This window comes from Paramormyrops kingsleyae, chromosome 4 (assembly GCF_048594095.1).
Source record: "Paramormyrops kingsleyae isolate MSU_618 chromosome 4, PKINGS_0.4, whole genome shotgun sequence".
Taxonomy (NCBI): Eukaryota; Metazoa; Chordata; class Actinopteri; order Osteoglossiformes; family Mormyridae; genus Paramormyrops; species Paramormyrops kingsleyae.
The window spans coordinates 42029612-42045929 of record NC_132800.1 but is presented as its reverse complement, the minus strand read 5'-3'; the positions used below and the strand labels follow the sequence as shown (position 1 = coordinate 42045929).

At 44.6% G+C, this 16318-nt stretch overlaps 1 protein-coding gene across 4 annotated transcripts; it reads right to left on the bottom strand.

The window, feature by feature from the left end:
* Positions 1-477: 477 nt before the first annotated feature.
* Positions 478-15442, bottom strand: LOC111840267 (suppressor of tumorigenicity 14 protein homolog). 4 transcript variants are annotated; one of them, XM_023804914.2, is made up of 20 exons: positions 15206-15442; positions 14583-14760; positions 14343-14467; positions 13243-13310; positions 12959-13149; positions 12706-12792; positions 12406-12625; positions 12160-12302; positions 11701-11798; positions 11067-11176; positions 10710-10843; positions 10393-10497; positions 10167-10274; positions 9744-9857; positions 9383-9502; positions 9056-9239; positions 1922-2193; positions 1653-1789; positions 1399-1560; positions 478-1134 (listed from the first exon to the last, which is right to left on the bottom strand). In XM_023804914.2, exons 1-20 carry the CDS (start codon positions 15290-15292, stop codon positions 1060-1062), a joined length of 2718 nt encoding a protein of 905 aa, XP_023660682.1. In that variant the 5' UTR covers positions 15293-15442; the 3' UTR covers positions 478-1059. The 4 variants fall into 4 exon arrangements, with proteins under 4 accessions (XP_023660682.1, XP_072567461.1, XP_023660683.1 ...); XM_072711360.1 differs by having other exon boundaries at positions 9744-9854; positions 15206-15313; XM_023804915.2 differs by having other exon boundaries at positions 14583-14709; positions 15206-15292.
* Between the last annotated feature and the right edge of the window lie 876 nt (positions 15443-16318).

The window sequence follows — 16318 nt, the reverse complement described above, 5'->3', positions numbered from 1 at the left end:
CCTGCAGCCTCCATCTAAACTGCAGTCTGCACTCCATTTTGTGCTGCAAAACACAAGAATTTAATTTCATTATACAATATACACATAATGAAAACTTTCAATTTTTAAAGCTGCACCTTCTGCGATTTGATTTCAGTCAGAATTCACAAGAATGAAGAAAGTGCTGCTCTGCTATGCACTATGAAGGACAAAATTACACAGAAGCCATGAACCTGGTTCTGAGATGCCAGATTAAAATTACTCAGTGCAGGGATCATGTCTCCACCTTGTGGTAAAAAGACTACACAACTCTTTAAAAATGCCATTACACCAATGACACCCAGTGCGGTTGCTTTAATCCATAGCAGCTTGTGCGCACGGTTCAGTGCCTGGAGGTATCTTAGAGCTGTTGGTTTCAGTGGGTGTATTTATGTTTCTCATCCTCAAAAGGTTCTTTGTGTTTACACTGGTGTCTAAAAATGTACAACTGCCCAGTGGTAGCATTGGTCAGGCTGCCAGTCCGTTTGTAACACACGGATCACATAGCAGCACTGGAGACCGTTTATTTCAATATTCACTTGATTTCATCACCATACTAAAAAGATTTGTTACAAAGTAATAAAACTGACCTTAAAACATGAAGCCCTGGGAGGTTCAGTGCTTGCGTGCCCAGTCTACAGTCCTTTCACTTGTTACATATTTAAGCAGTTTAAACTGGTTTCATTTAGAAGTCTGAGAAAATGATAAATATGAATGCAAAACAGAAGCCATATGGTCCACATTTGCCATGAAACACAGTATTTTACTGCCTGAACTCCTCATCAGGAAGTACCAGGAGGATGCCAGAGTCACAGCAGGAGAGGCAGTGACATGGACACCCTCAAGGCACATTAAAGGTCACAAAGAATGGAAATGAAGGGTGGATTCCTGGTGGATTCCAGAGCACATATGAAGATGATCAGCTCCAGGACCCAAAGCACTGACTGGAGAAAATGGCTCAACGTGACAAAGCCAAATGCTTCTCTCAAGGTTGCACGTGTTCAAAGTCAGTCTGAACTTTGACAGGATCTTCGGAGTGACTCAGTGCCATGGGGCCAGAGCAGGTGGCACCCAGCAGCAGCCCTCACCCCCCCTATGGAACGGGAAGGTGACTGCCTGCCGGTAATCAAAGGAGAGGTACAGTCATGTGACTAAAGAGGAATCCGGTAGGTTGTGATCTGAACAAAAGAAAATCCCACAACCTTCAGACAAGTTCAAGCGGAGTATCACTGCTGTGAGTGCAAACTATCTATATTATATATGTGTTGTGATGCCAGGAATGGTGCTCTAATGAGCCCCCAGGCCCCCCGCTGTCCCTGGGGAGTCCAGCAGCCGCCACAGGCATGCTGGCAGAGCATGGTCCATGCCCCCTCCTCACACCTGGCCTTTGGTCTGCTGCTGGATCCACTCAGAGAACTTGATGACTTGTGTATAGACTCCCGGACGGTTCTGTCTGGCGCAGCCTTCGCCCCAGCTCACAATTCCCGCAAGAAACCAGCGTCGGCTCTTTTCCATGCAGACCAGAGGCCCGCCCGAGTCCCCCTACAGACACACAGCAAGTCAGGCGGAACATTCAGGGAAAAAAAAATGGGCAAAGTTTAGGAGAACCTGCAGACAGACACACAGACACTCACCTGGCAAGCATCCACGCCACCCTGAAGGTTCCCAGCACAAAGCATTCTGGGAGTGACCGCATCATCATAGAGCTTGTTGCAGGTGTTGTGGCTGATGATCTTTACTGGAGCCTCCTGCAGCAAAGTAGCTAGTTCACCTGAAAAAGGCACAGTGGGGGGTGATGGATGCCTGAAGATATCTGGGGATTCAACAGCAACAGCCATGTGTGACCAAGAACACTGTATGTGAAAGTGCAGGCTGTGCGTGTTCCGGCCGGTAGAAGAGTCACCATCCTCTGTGAGCACCCCCCATCCTGTGACGAAGCAGCTAGTTCCAGAGCCAAAGGTGTGCGTGGAGGCTGGCACGCACACGGGCTGAACCATCTCACTGAAGACGACAGGGGTGGCAAGCTCCAGCAGTGCGATGTCGTAATCTGACGTGAACTGGTCGTACAGTGCGTGGAGGACTATGCGGCGGATGGGCTTCGTGGTCGCGGCAGAGCTCACCATGTTCATGCCACGCATGCCCATGATGGCCCTCCAGGCACGAGCATCCGAGTACCTGCCAAGACGAGCTACAAGTGAGGCAGCTAGCTTGGACGCAGTGACCATCTCAGACCACAGGGAGGGTGAAGATGTTTGGTTAGCAGTAGTGTACTCTGTGGGCATGTCTGATGTGCATTTTTGTTCTGGGCCATTAAGTGATTAGAACATAAGAACATAAGAAATTTACAAACGAGAGGAGGCCATTCGGCCCATCAAGCTCGTTTGGGGAGAACTTAACTAATAGCTCAGAGTTGTTAAAATCTTATCTAGCTCTGATTTAAAGGAACCCAGGGTTTTAGCTTCCACTACACTAGCAGGAAGACTATTCCATACTCTAACTACACGCTGTGTAAAGAAGTGCTTCCTCAAATTTGTTTTAAAATGTTCTCCCGCTAATTTCCACTTATGGCCACGAGTTCTAGTATTTAGACTAATATTGAAATAGTCATTTGGCTGAACGGCATCCAGACCCGTTAGAATCTTATAGACCTGAATCATATCCCCCCTTAGTCTCCTTTGCTCAAGGCTGAACAGATTCAGTTCCGCTAACCTCTCCTCGTAAGACATTCCTCTAAGACCAGGAATCATTCTCGTAGCTCTTCGTTGCACCTTTTCTAAGGCAGCAATGTCCTTCTTGAGGTATGGTGACCAAACCTGCACACAGTATTCTAGGTGGGGTCTTACCAAGGAATTATATAAGTGTAACATCACCTCCCTTGACTTAAACTCCACACATCTAGAGATATAACCCAACATTCTGTTCGCCTTTTTTATTGCTTCCCCACACTGGCGAGAGTGGGACATGGAAGCATCAACATACATACCGAGATCTTTCTCGTAATCAGCTACCTTTATTTCAGTGGAACCCATAAAATATCTGTACTTTATATTTCTGCTCCCTGCATGGATTACCTTGCATTTATCTGTGTTAAATTTCATCTGCCAAGTATCAGCCCATTCGCTAATTAAATCCAGATCCCATTGAAGCCTCTCTGCTGCTAGATTAGTATCTGCTACCCCGCCCACCTTGGTGTCATCTGCAAATTTAACCAGTTTACTGTATGTATTTGTGTCAATATCATTAATGTAAATTAGGAACAATAGAGGTCCTAAAATTGAACCCTGCGGTACCCCACTACGAACGGAGGCCCACTGTGACATTGTGCCTCTAATAACTATTCGCTGCTTCCTGTCAGTTAGCCAGTTTTTGATCCAAGTTGCCACAGTTCCTAAAATCCCTGCAGCTTTAAGCTTTAGCAAGAGACGTTTGTGGGGGACAACATCAAAGGCCTTCTGGAAATCTAAGTAAATCACATCATAGGCCTTTTTGTGATCAATTTCACTTGTAGCTTCCTCAAAGAACTCAAGTAGATTCGTTAAGCAGGATCTACCTCCTAAATCCATGTTGGCTATCCTTTATGATGTTATTTGCATCTAGGTAATCTACCATTTTCACTTGAATTATAGCTTCCATTATTTTTCCAGTAATGCTAGTTAAACTGATTGGCCTATAGTTTGCTGGATTACTTCTATCCCCTTTTTTGAATATGGGTGTTATATTAGCATGCTTCCAATCTGATGGTACCACACCCGCAGATAACAATTTCTGGAATATTAAACTTAAAGGTTGGCTAATAATATCCCTCATCTCTTTTAAGACTATAGGTAAGATGCCATCAGGCCCCTGCGATTTATTTATTTTGAGTTTAGCTAGGTTTAGTATCACATCAACCTCAGTTATACATATATTGGTCATAGACGATGCTGTATTCGTATTAATTGGTGGTAAGTTACTTGTGTTCTCTACTGTGAACACCCTTGAAAAATAATCATTAAACTCATTTACCATATCAATTTCATTATCAATTATAAGTCCCTTACTATCCTGCAAATTAGTGATTTCAGCTTTTAGTGCTCTCTTGGAGTTAAAATATTGGAAGAAACCTTTACTGTCATGCTTAGCCTCCAATGCAATTTTTCTTTCTACATCCCTCTTGGATAGCCTAATGTCATTTTTTAACTCTGCCTGTAGACTTAGATACTCCTGCTTAATTTTGAAATCATTAGTTATTTTCCATTTTTGGAACAGAGCCCTTTTCCTCCTGACTTTATTCTTAATTTCCTTAGTAAACCACCTTGGTTGTCGTTTCCTAGATTTAGTTTTGCTGGAAACAGGTATGAAGTCCTCTTGCACTTGCAACAATGTGCTTTTGAAAAATTCCCATGCCTCTTCTACTGTTTTGCTATTTAACCCTGTCCAGTTTACAGTTTCTAATTTCCGTCTCATACCATTAAAGTTAGCCTTCCTAACATTGTATACTTTTAATTTCGACTTTGCTCTTCGGACACTAAAATCAACCTCGAATTTAACCATGTTATGATCACTACCGTACAATGGGTCTAAAACCTCTAATTTTCCAATCCTATCCTGGTTATTACAGAAAACCAGATCAAGAAGGGCTTCTCCCCTGGTAGGAGTATTAACAAACTGAGTAAAAAAACAATCCTGTACTAATTCCACCATCTCAAGTTCATTTACAGAAGAGCCAGAAATTGTGTCCCACTGTATCCCAGGTAAATTAAAATCACCCATAACCACCACATCATTTTTATTACTCATAATCCTGATATCATCATATAATATTCTGCTTTCCTCTACAGCTACATTAGGTGCTCTATAACAAACCCAGCAGCTAGACGTGGGTAGCTCAGGTCCAGAGAGTAAAAGTCCAGACCAGATTTTGTTTCAACCAACAAGCAGTGCCTGAAAAATGAGCGCATGTGACACTTTGAGGACCGTAGTGATGTGTCTATATTTCTTGGTCCTGGGAAGCATCCTCACAGCAGCATCAGCAGAATAAGTTGCATTTCTCTGATTTTCTCTGTAATGTTGCCTATGAATGGTAGGGTTGCCGAACAAAACTCTGTGCCAAAATGGTGCCGGTTCCTATACAATCAGTATGCATTGGACCGTACTGCAACACAGATTTCAGTGCCACTTTATTGCGCTGTTGACTGAAATATTTTCTCTCTGCTTCTCAGGCCCCAAAAGCAACATGACACTTGTTTTGAGCAGATGCCTACAGTCGGCTAGTAGCTACTTTGACCCGGTGAAAATGCCTAAAAGTAAATAGTCTAAAGCTTGGCTGTATTTCACTACAAAGGAATCCAATACAATATATTTTATATTATATTATATTATACTGTATATTAGGGCTGTCAAAATTAATGGGTTAACGTGGATTAATCCATCATCAAGATTAATCTGATTAAAATTTTTAACGCAATTAACCCATCTGCGGCGCAGAATGACTCAAAATCCATGAAATGTCTCTGCCAACCCATTTCGGGCAGTTTTGGTGCGTTCCATTTGCCCTGGGAACTCGTATTTCGAGTCAGATTCCGAGTTTTGAAGCCGGAAGTGATGGCATGCGTGGTCCCGTTTCTCGGAGAGCCGAGAAATATCTTGGAGCAGCACAGAGGATCCTGAGTTCAGAATCCAAGATGGCTGCGCCCTTTATCAACAGAAGGGAAAGTTGTAGTTTTATACTGCTTAAGCACTACTCATTTGTGGCTCATTAAATCAGTCTCACACACTATACCGTCCAACTTATCTGTGGACGTGTTGCTACGGAGTTTTATACGTAAAGCACCGCGTGTAATGTTATCAATTAATATTGCTAACAATGGCAATTAACCGGGCTAGAATTGGATTTCATGATTAGTCGGATTATTTGTCTGATTTACGGTAGTTAGGGTTAATTGTAAGTGAACGAAGATAAAGACCATTTAAACTGAGGTACCTTAAATCCGACAAGTTGTCCGGCTAAGCAAAAAAAAAATAAATCTTGCTTTTTCATGTGGGTCCATAGTATTGCACTTCTGTGGCAGATGGAATGCATCCGACTCGTGTTCAAGATGTTCAATAAACATGTTAAGTGCATATATATTTCCTTTTTTCTTGAGTCTGTTTGCTCATGCAAAATGAAATGCGATTAATATAGATTAAAAATAAATGATATTTAATCGTGATTAATCGAAATTAATCCACAGCAACCCTGTGATTAATCTGATTAAAAATTTTAATCGTTTGACAGCACTAATATATATAAAATTAAGTCTAAAGTTTGCAAACAGTGCTGAAACATAAGCATGCTTTTTCCGCATATCATCTCCATGAGTCAGAATTACTAAGAATATCACTGAAACAAAGTATAAACATTAGAAGTTTGCTCATATTGATATATATATATATATATATATATATATATATATATTTACCTTTAATACTACCACTGCCACTGTTTATACCTAAACTGTTAAGTGTGAATGGGGCGCCATCTAGTGGTAGTGCAATATTTGCCCAATTTAGCTAAATGATAATGGATTTTGATCACTGGACTCTTACAGAGGTACAAACACCAATTTCAGTATATTATAACAGGTGGGTGCTTTGCTCTGTAAATACACAGGAAGGCATATTTTGCCTGGCAGACCTAATGAAATATTATACAATATTATTTATACATCATTTTGATATGAAAAATATTTAATGGGTATAAAGCTTTATATTTTTATAATGTCAAAATTATTTTCAAACAATGTAAACAGTTCAATTAGTCTGGAAACTTTTTAGCGATTAGGGAAGATTCAAGAAAAATTTGCAGTTACAGTAATTTGTGACTTGATTTTATATGACCACATGGACAAATATGGACAAATTATTGGGACGTGTAGCCATTACAATCACAAGAACTATGGCATCCTGTTCTAAATCCATAGGCATCAATATGACGTTGGTTCTCCATTTGCAACTACGAAAGCTACCACTCTTTTGGGAAAGCATTCCACGATATTTTGGGGTATTTGTGGAAATTTTTACTCATTCATCCAGAAGAGCATTTGTGAGATCAGGTACTGATGTTGGATGTGAAGGCCTGGCTCATTATCTCCATTTGAGATCATCCCAAAGGTGTTCAATGGGGTCAGGGCTCTGTGTGAGCCAGTCAAGTTCTTCCACACTAAACTCACACAACCCATGCCTTTAAGGGCTTTGCTTTGTACATTGGAGCATAGTCATGCTAGAACAAAAAAGGGCCTTAACCAAACTGTTACCACAGAGATGGAGGCATATAATTGTCCAAAACGTCTTGGTATGCTGAAGCATTAAGAATCTTCACTGGAACTAAGGAGTCTAGCACAACCCCTGAAAAACAACCCCATACCATTAGCCCTACTCCACCAAACTTTACAGTTGCCACAAAGCAGTTAGGCAGGTAACATTCTCCTGGCATCCACCAAACCCAGACTCATCCATCAGACTACCAGATAGAGAAGCATGATTCGTCACTCCATAGAACAATATCATTTCCACTGCTCCCGAGTCCAGTGACGGCATGCTTTATACCACTCCATCTGACGCTTGGCATTGCGCTTGGTAATGAGAGGCTTTCATGCAGCTGCTTGGCCATGGCAACCCATTGCAAACCCATTTTAGGTGGAGTTTCTTGTGCTAAGGTTAATGCCAGTTTGGAACTCAGCAGTTGGGTTGAGTTAAGATCATTGGGGACTTTTACTCATTAAGCACCTCTGCAATCGCTCCGTTACTTTATGTGGTCAGTGACTTCATGGCTGAGTTTCTGTTGTTCTTAAACGATTCCAGTTTGCAATAATACCACTTACAGTTTTTGTTTGTGGAGTATCTAGCAGGGAAGAAATTTCACAAACTAACTTATTGCAAAGGTGACATCCATCAGTCTTTCACAAATGTTTTTAAACCTGACTTCAACTTTTTTGTTTTAAATGTGCTTTGTTTATAAAGTTGACTTGACTTAACTCGCTCCGTGGCTGGGTGCTTGATTTGATACATATGTGGCAATGGGCCTGAATGAAACAGCTGACTTCAATGATTAAGAGATGTGTCCCAATACTTTTGTCCATATAGTGTGTCTGTGTCTAATATGTGCTAAAGACAAAAAGTATGTAATAGCTTTTCTTGATAGTCCCATGTACACAATGGTAAAGGTGATATTTAGTGTTAAATTTTTATAGTTGGGTTATTTATATATTATATATGTATATATTGTTTTGTATTTTTATTCATATATTTAAAGGTGTTGAGTTAAATATAGGTCTATTGTACAGTTCAAATTTACCTTAGAAATAATTAAAAAAAAAAAAAAAACATTCTTTAATGTCGTCAACCTTAATGCTTTTTTTTTTCGTAAAAGTACCAATTCAGTCACCGTTTTGGCATTGGCACCATTTTCAAAGTATCATTTTAGCTCCTGTATCAGAAAAACCCCTAATGCAGGGGTGTCAATCTCCAGTCCTGAAGGGCCAGAGCCCTGTGTAGCTTAGTTCTTTCCCTTTCCTTGTTCCACCACAAATGATTCAGCTCATGAGCTGTGTGTGAGTTGAATCAGTTGTGTTGAGGGGAAACCCAAAGTTGTGTAGGGCTCCAGCCCTCCAGGACTGGAGTTTGACACCCCTGCCCTAAAGAATGGGGAGGGTAGAGACTGAGGACTGTGATTGTTTAGTACAGAAACATCCAGGGGGATCTTTTTAGGGGAGTGAGAATAACTTCATGGTGGTGAGAATAACTTAGGTTGTTGCTATGTCTGAATACCTGCTCATCCCTGCAATATGTTTGATCAAATAAGTGAAAAAATACAAGTTTAACTAAAACATCAATAAACAGATGTTAAAAAATATGCAAGTTAATTAGATTTGCCAACAGAGATGAGTGTGTGGGGGTTTGTTAAAGCGTGGTTGTTGTTCATGTTCCTGTGTGTGATGTTTGAGAGGAAGGAATGTGATAGCCTTGTTGATTGAGTGCTTCTGTTGAGTATGGAGACGGTAGTGATTTCAGTCCTTACTTGATGGTTTCAGAATCCTGGAAGCAGTGAGCTGCAGAGAGCAGCCAGCGGCTCGAAACCAGTGATGCTCCGCACACATGCCCATAGCGCTCCATCTGCAGGCTCACCTGCCAGGGCCACGCTCCCATCTGGGCACTGGCCCCACCCACTATCTTAGTTTTCTTCTTTGGCCTTGTTCCACAACCTGTAGCAATAGCACAGACTGTCTGGATATCAGGAACTTACTGTAAGAGGGCAGAGTTATTGCCTTCAGTGTGACACATGAGGCTGTGTTAAAATGATACACCAGTAATAGCACAGTAAGTTGGAGCTTCGTTAGAATGTTACCACAACGCATTTCGTCTGAGCCGTCCAGACAGTCCTTGACGCCATCACACTCAGGGTTGGTCTTACTCACACACTTTCCATTAGCACATGTGTAGGAAGTTGGGGAACAGCCTTTGTTGACTGACAGACAGACAGACAGAGACAGAGAGAGATCATTCATCATTAGAGTGGAGTGACCATTAGCAGCCAGCTGGTAACAATAATGAGTGAGATTTCAATGATAAATAAGGGGGTTACAGGCAATGAGAGAAATCAAGGGGACGGCAGGCCGCCAAGAGAAATCAGTGGGACAGCAGGTTGCAAGGGAAATCAGGGAATGGAAAAAAAATCTTCATTTAAAAATACTGAAAAGGAGACTCACAGTTTCTGGTACAATTAACTTCATCACTGCGGTCTTTGCAGTCAACAATACCGTCACAAACTGAAGACTTGGCCAGGCACACCTTGTTAGAACACATGTGGTGACATTTCCCTGCTGAAGAGCAAAATATGCAATGAGCAGCAACTGCCAAAGACCAAAGCACAGATAACTTAGATACCAGATAATAAAAAAATAATGCACACTTAAGTAAGAAGAGCACAGATACTGAGAGTAACAGTCACAAAGCAGGTATAACAAAAAACACACTTTGGTAAACTGTAAAAAGGCATGCCTGCTTAACCACATAGAAACATCCTTACCAAAGCTATCCTCGCAGCTGTGAAAAATTGAAACGGTACCTTAGGGGCATATCAAAGCACAGCTCTGCACAGGCATTACCAGCAGTTTTCACGCAAAACGTACCACAGCCAGCTTCCTCACTGCTGTCTCCACAGCTGCTATGTGTGCTGCACTGACTGCTGTGTGGCTTGCACTGACCATTCCCACAATGCACTTCCCCAGGCCTGCAAGCTGCCAGACACGGGACAAACAGAACTTGGGTCAGAAGAGGCAGTGGGTGAATCTGAGCAGATGTGACAGTGTGACATGCTTCTTGGAACATCAGCTATATATGCAGGTCTGCACTCACAGCATTTACTTTCATCGCGGCCATCGGGACAATCCTTGATCCCGTCACACACCTTGCGCAGGGGGACACACTGCCCACCTCCACAGCGGAACTGGCGAGGGCAAGCTACAGTGAGAGGGAGGGCACAAAGGGCAGCATACAGCTTTACACAGTCATCCCCAAAAAGAACCGTCACAGTGGTTATAGGAGTACCTGATGCAGGAATCCTAACCGAAGCTATCAGAGTGTTTAAATGGAAAGAAATGTCAGCGATGTAATGTGGCGTGATGAAATGGTGTTTCACAGCTCTCCTGATTGAGAGTTAGGGTTCGACTCACAGCTCTCCTGACTGAAGGCCCGGTAGAGAATGTAGAAGCCTCTGTAAGTATGGGACTCATCAGAGTGGAAGTGCAGCATCACAGGGGAGGAATAGATCCTCTTTCGGCTGCCATCAGTGATGGGGTTACACAGCCTGGCAGGAAATAGTCGTGTCAACGAGGACCCCTAGAGGGTGTGTTTTAGCTATACAGCTAAGTTAAAAGCTGGAAATGGTAAAAAAAAAAAATGAGTTGACTTAATGATTTCTCGCTGAAATTAATAAATTTGATTTTATCATAAACAGCAGTTACATTCCGTAGTGCCATGTCCAATTCCAGTGCTGAGCTCTGATTGGGGAAAGACTACATCATACTCACTTTATGCCGTTAATGTCCAGCCAGTCTTTCTCACAGCCATCAGAAGAGGGTGAATCCTGAATATCCAGCATCACAATAGTCACAGACAGCAAGTAACCGGGCAACGGAGTCTGAGGGGAAAGAGGAGGGTAGCTGCAAACGGATTGGAGTGGATAAGCACATCAGAGAGGGACCGGGATCCCCGAGGGGAGGGATCCAATAGGAACGTCAGAGATGAGACCGGGATCCCCAACAGGAGGGATCCAATAGGCACGTCAGAGATGAGACCGGGATCCCCAACAGGAGGGATCCAATAGGCACGTCAGTGAGGAGACCGGGATCCCTGAGAGGAGGGATTCAATAGGCATGTCAGAGAAGGGACCAGGACACCCGAAGGGAGGGATCTAATAGGCGTGCCAGAGACGGGACCAGGACACCCGATGGGAGGGATCTAATAGGTGTGCCAGAGACGGGACCAGGACACCCGATGGGAGGGATCTAATAGGTGTGCCAGAGACGGGACCGGGACACCCGATGGGAGGGATCTAATAGGTGCGCCAGAGACGGGACAGTGACACCTGAAGGGAGGGATCCAATGGGCGCGTCAGAGACGGGAAAGGGAGACCCAACAGGCCATTCAGACTCCAGTGCTCACCCGTAAGGTCCAGCTGCAGTCCATGTTGGGAGCGTAGTGGCTGGGGTAGTAGGGGGACACCAGTGTCCCGTTCCATGCAGTCAGGGAGCCACCACAGCCTGCCAGAAAGCAGAGACACCCTGGTGCCAGCTGGTCTTACCCTCTGTCAGTTTAGGCCCCATTAACACACCAGTGCAGTTTAACTGGCCTCCCTTTAATACCGGAGCCTGAGTGTTGAAAGCACACAATATCTGTAAATGCTCAAAGCCCTGCTGATAAAAGGAGCTTCTCCTGCAACATGCAACAGCTTTGGCTAAATATCTATGTAGTTGGGTGAAAGTGAAGGCGCAACACTGTAAGCTATGGAAGCCATATTTGAGCAACACTCCCATGAAGAAAAACTAGAGCATCTCTACTGTGTGTTGTTTGTCTGCATCAAGAGACACTCATCTTCTGGAACTGGGCCAGCAAAACACTGACCTATCTTTGGCACAGCCTGGAAGTAGGCTTTAAAAATGGCTCCATCCTTTTGTCTGTTGAATGAGAAGGTCACTAGCATGACATTTCCTGAGGACGTGAGTTTCATGATAGGAGAGGATCCAGAAACCGGGAGGCCACACCATCTAGAAGAGAAGGGCTTGTCAAGCATTCCACTTTGCGGTGCAGTTCATTTACCCATTGGGCGACCCAAGTGCAGTGTCATCAGGGTGATGCACAGGACACTACCTGGCAATGATCTTGTTCTGCAGAGGTAAAAGGAAGTCGTATGCGGAGAGCTTGTGAGCAGAACAGCTGCCGGGCGAGGCCCCGTGTAGCGTGAGGATGACGAGGCGGACCACGTGACCTGAGGGCACACGCAGCCGCCACTGGTAATACGGCTTCTTGGGGCTCATCAGGCTCAGCGTGCGGTTGTATCCATATTTGGCATAAAGATCAAAGGACATCACTGTGAACACAGAACTGCTCATTACTGCTGGTAAATTCAACAGCTTCATTGCAGAATGAGAAGGGGGGGCAGCTCCTCACCTTGGAATCCCACCTGCCACTTGATGTTCTGCAGAGAAGCAGGATTTTTAATCTTTTCTGCTTTGTCTTCTAGGTCAGAGTCCAGGCCTACAACAAAACTAACATCAAAGGGCAGAACAGAAGCTGGAAATAGGGAACAGCAGAGTGCAGTCGGGGAGCAAGAAACAGATCTGGAAGAAGGTCACTGGGTCCGGGTCACATGGTCACAGAGTCTAGGGGAAAGTCACACGACCTGGGGAGCCCAGGAGCTCACCCAGCAGATGCAGCGTGTCCTCATCCAGCCCCAGAGAATACAGCTCCCCGTTGTTGCTAAGTAGTGGGTTCTGGTCATTGGCACCTGCCCGCTGCAGACGCCCTAATGCGGCGCTGAGGATCCCCGGAGCGACAGCAGCTGGAGCACTGAACTTGGCCCAGTAAAAGAAACGCAGGCCATCCGCCCCTTCACTGCCAGTTGGTGGAAGGGACACAATCTGGCTGATCCGCACAGACATAAACATCACAATGACTCTGTCAGGCACTGGTCTGTCCTCCACTTACCTGAAGGCTGTAATCTCTGAGTGCATGTAATAGGAGCCCCAGGGAGAGGCGCTGTACAGCCCTGACAGCTGCTCCCATCCCGGCATCATCCCAGTATTCCCGAGGACAGGGAACAGAAGAGGATGTGAGTTGCATGGCGGGATTATAACCAGCAGAACTGAGCTGATCTTAAGTGGGTCAGAGATGCAGGATTGTAAATCAGGAAACGCTAGCTAGAGACCAGAGGATGCACTACTAATGGTGGGTGTATGTCTAGAAATCACAGCATGTTGACAAATCAGTGAATAGGTAAACAATGATCTCACTGCCCGATGTGAAAACTCTCGCTCACTTAATTATTCTGCTGGGAGTAACAAAAGTTTAATTGTAGAAGTACTGAAGCGCTGGGAGGCTGCTGAGACAGAAGACAATGGTGTTCCTGAACTTAATGCACATACAGCCCCAATAACTAAATTAATTTATTTAGCAAACACTTCTGTCTAAAGCAACGTATAAGTGAGACAAAGAGCACATTCCAAATGGACGGCTGTCGAGAAGTCAACTGGGCATAAGTGCAGCTGAGCTTCCAATGTATGCCCAGTTACAACATTTAAAGCACCATTATCTTACTAGTTCCACTGCTAACTTTTTCTAGTCCACTACTACTACTGTTCGTCCAGCTTTATAACCGCTGTTGTTATTGATAAGGCCAGTTAACCTTAACCCTTAGCAAATCTCCTTGCTAACATAATCCTTGCTAATCCCAGTCTTGGCCGTGCTACTGACCAAAGAGCCACTAACCCGGTGTCCGTAAACTGGCCTGCCAGCCAGCGGCTGTGCTTAAACCCACCTGCCACCATCCCTGGCAAACAGGCTGCTGATCGCATGACAGATATGAAGACAATGTTTGTATTGAGGCTGATCTTCCTCGCGTTCCCTGCTGCCGTGCGATTGCATGACAACGGCGGCTCTTGTCCACCGGCCTGAAAAGCTTGGGCCCCCTGGGAGGTCCAGTCTGCACTACGGTGCAGAATGGGGACCGGGGGAGCCCAGGCTCTGGTTTCGACAGGCTTTGCATGTAAATGGACCCAGCGGGGCAGCCGGGCGACTTGGACACTCACATAACGTCCTAGCGCCAGGGCCTGCTGCCGGAACTGCGGTGAAGATGCATCCATCAAGTGCGGCGAGAAACTGAGGTTCGCCAGCTCCAAGCTCCCGCCCAGGTAGAGCACAGTAGGGGTGCGTGCTGCACAGCAGAGGTCATGTAATCACAGCAGGACACAGACACATATATACATGCCAGGGACACACAGGAATGCTCTCTGTCTTGTTGCAAATGAGTACGCAGTTAGTGTACTTACACACAAAGAAGTAGACGGTCAGTGTGACAGCAGCTGTGAGGGGGAGGAGGGGTATTGCCCCCACACTCCACCTCCACCAGGCAGAGCTGGGGGGGGGGCAGCCTCCTTTGTGGCTGCTGTGTTTTGCCTGGGTGCACACGGGGGGGCTTGAAGATGAAGGGGGCTCTGTCACAGCAATCTAACACACAGGTAAAAATACCTACGATGCCATTTCAGAAAACGTATAGCAGTTGAAGTCGGAAGCAAAGATGCCAAAATCACACTAATCTCTACGACACAATTAACATGCGTCCCTGAAAACTGCCGGCAACACTAGCCACATTCAAAGGAAAAGAAACGTTTCAGGTAAATTGTGTTCTCCCACGACATTTTAACACGGCTGGCATCATCCCTGGCTCTTTAGGAACAGAATAGCAAGCAGAATAGCAGTCTTCCCAGTGAACGCACCTTAAGAAAACGATTCATTTCATTTCTGATTATTATTGGCCACACGATACTACCATTTATTGCTTGTTCGATCATCAAACAAACGCAAATAAAGCGACGTAGGACAAGTGAAACATACATCGGCGACCTCATATTTCAGACAATATGCTTCTTTGTTTGCAGCCCTTTCCTCCTACCTGTGCAGGTAGACGGGCGGGGAGGCAGCGCCCGCAGCCCGACACACAGTAAACCTCGCAAGTCCGATCTCCAGGAGCCTTTCTCATGGCTCTGCGGCTGTGGCAAGACGGCACCCCGGCGCTGAAATTTCTCAAAGTCACTAGTGTCTTCTAGGAAAACGGGAAGGGCTTCAGGTGTGCGGCTCTGCGCTGGAGGACGCAGGTGTCATATGGGGACCGGCATGCACCGCGCCTTTCAGAGCCGCTGCAGCGTTTTTACCGGCTGTACACGGAGCAAACTGTGACTCTCAGGGGAACCCAGGATTGTGTAGGGAGGAGGAGAGCGAGAGCACGGGGCATGTACTGCCTGCGGCGCTTTCTGCGTTTATTTTGCTCAGGACCACAGGCGGCTTTTGCGAAGCTATTACAGAAATCGGCTTGTTCAGTCAATTACTCTGCGAAGGCGTGGTGTAAAACGTGATTTTACCAATATGAACACTGAAAGAGCAGGATTTCTGCTGTGATGCATGGGATTCAGACAGTACAACCCGGCTTTTTAAATTGACAAAAGTCGCTTTTTCTAAAGTTTAGTACAGTAATACTAAATAGTTTAGTATAAACCAGCCGTCAAGTTCTTCACAGTACGTTTTTCAAAAGATAAACAGTAAATTGAAAATAATATGCTTTCCTGGTTTCTTGAATTGTGAGCATATATACTTTCACCCATAAAAACCTCCCTCATGCACTGTGGCTCCGGGTAATTGGGAGAAGGGGGGGGGAAATCTGCTATGTGCTCTTGGGAAAAAGCTGAAGTGCTCCATTAGGTACTCTACTGTGCAAGAGTCTGAGGCAGTGAAAGAAAATGTTGTTTATCTGTGTAGTAGGTGGACATTTGTTGAAAAAAAGACAATGTAACATTAGAATACTTGCAAATAAATAACAACATAATGGAAGGTAAAGAATTTCTACTATTTTCTAAAACGTTACTGAGGTTTTGTTAGATGGCTAGATGAACACCACATCAGTTTACAAACCTCTCCTCAGGGGCACCCCAGCCATTCCATACATTCATTAAATTTCTTAACTTAATTACTTAAGTTGATGTGGTACTGAATAACCAAACATGGTATACTA

Excerpts from the sequence above, each read along its gene's own strand:
- LOC111840267 (XM_023804914.2), bottom strand. The coding sequence starts at position 15,292 with ATGAGAAAGGCTCCTGGAGATCGGACTTGCGAGGTTTACTGTGTGTCG. Across the intron at positions 9,503-9,743 it reads AGTTAATTGTACCAGAAACT|TCAACAAAGGCTGTTCCCCA; the intron begins GTGAGTCTCCTT and ends TCTGTCTGTCAG. Across the intron at positions 9,240-9,382 it reads CTCAGACGAAATGCGTTGTG|GTTGTGGAACAAGGCCAAAG; the intron begins GTAACATTCTAA and ends CTATTGCTACAG.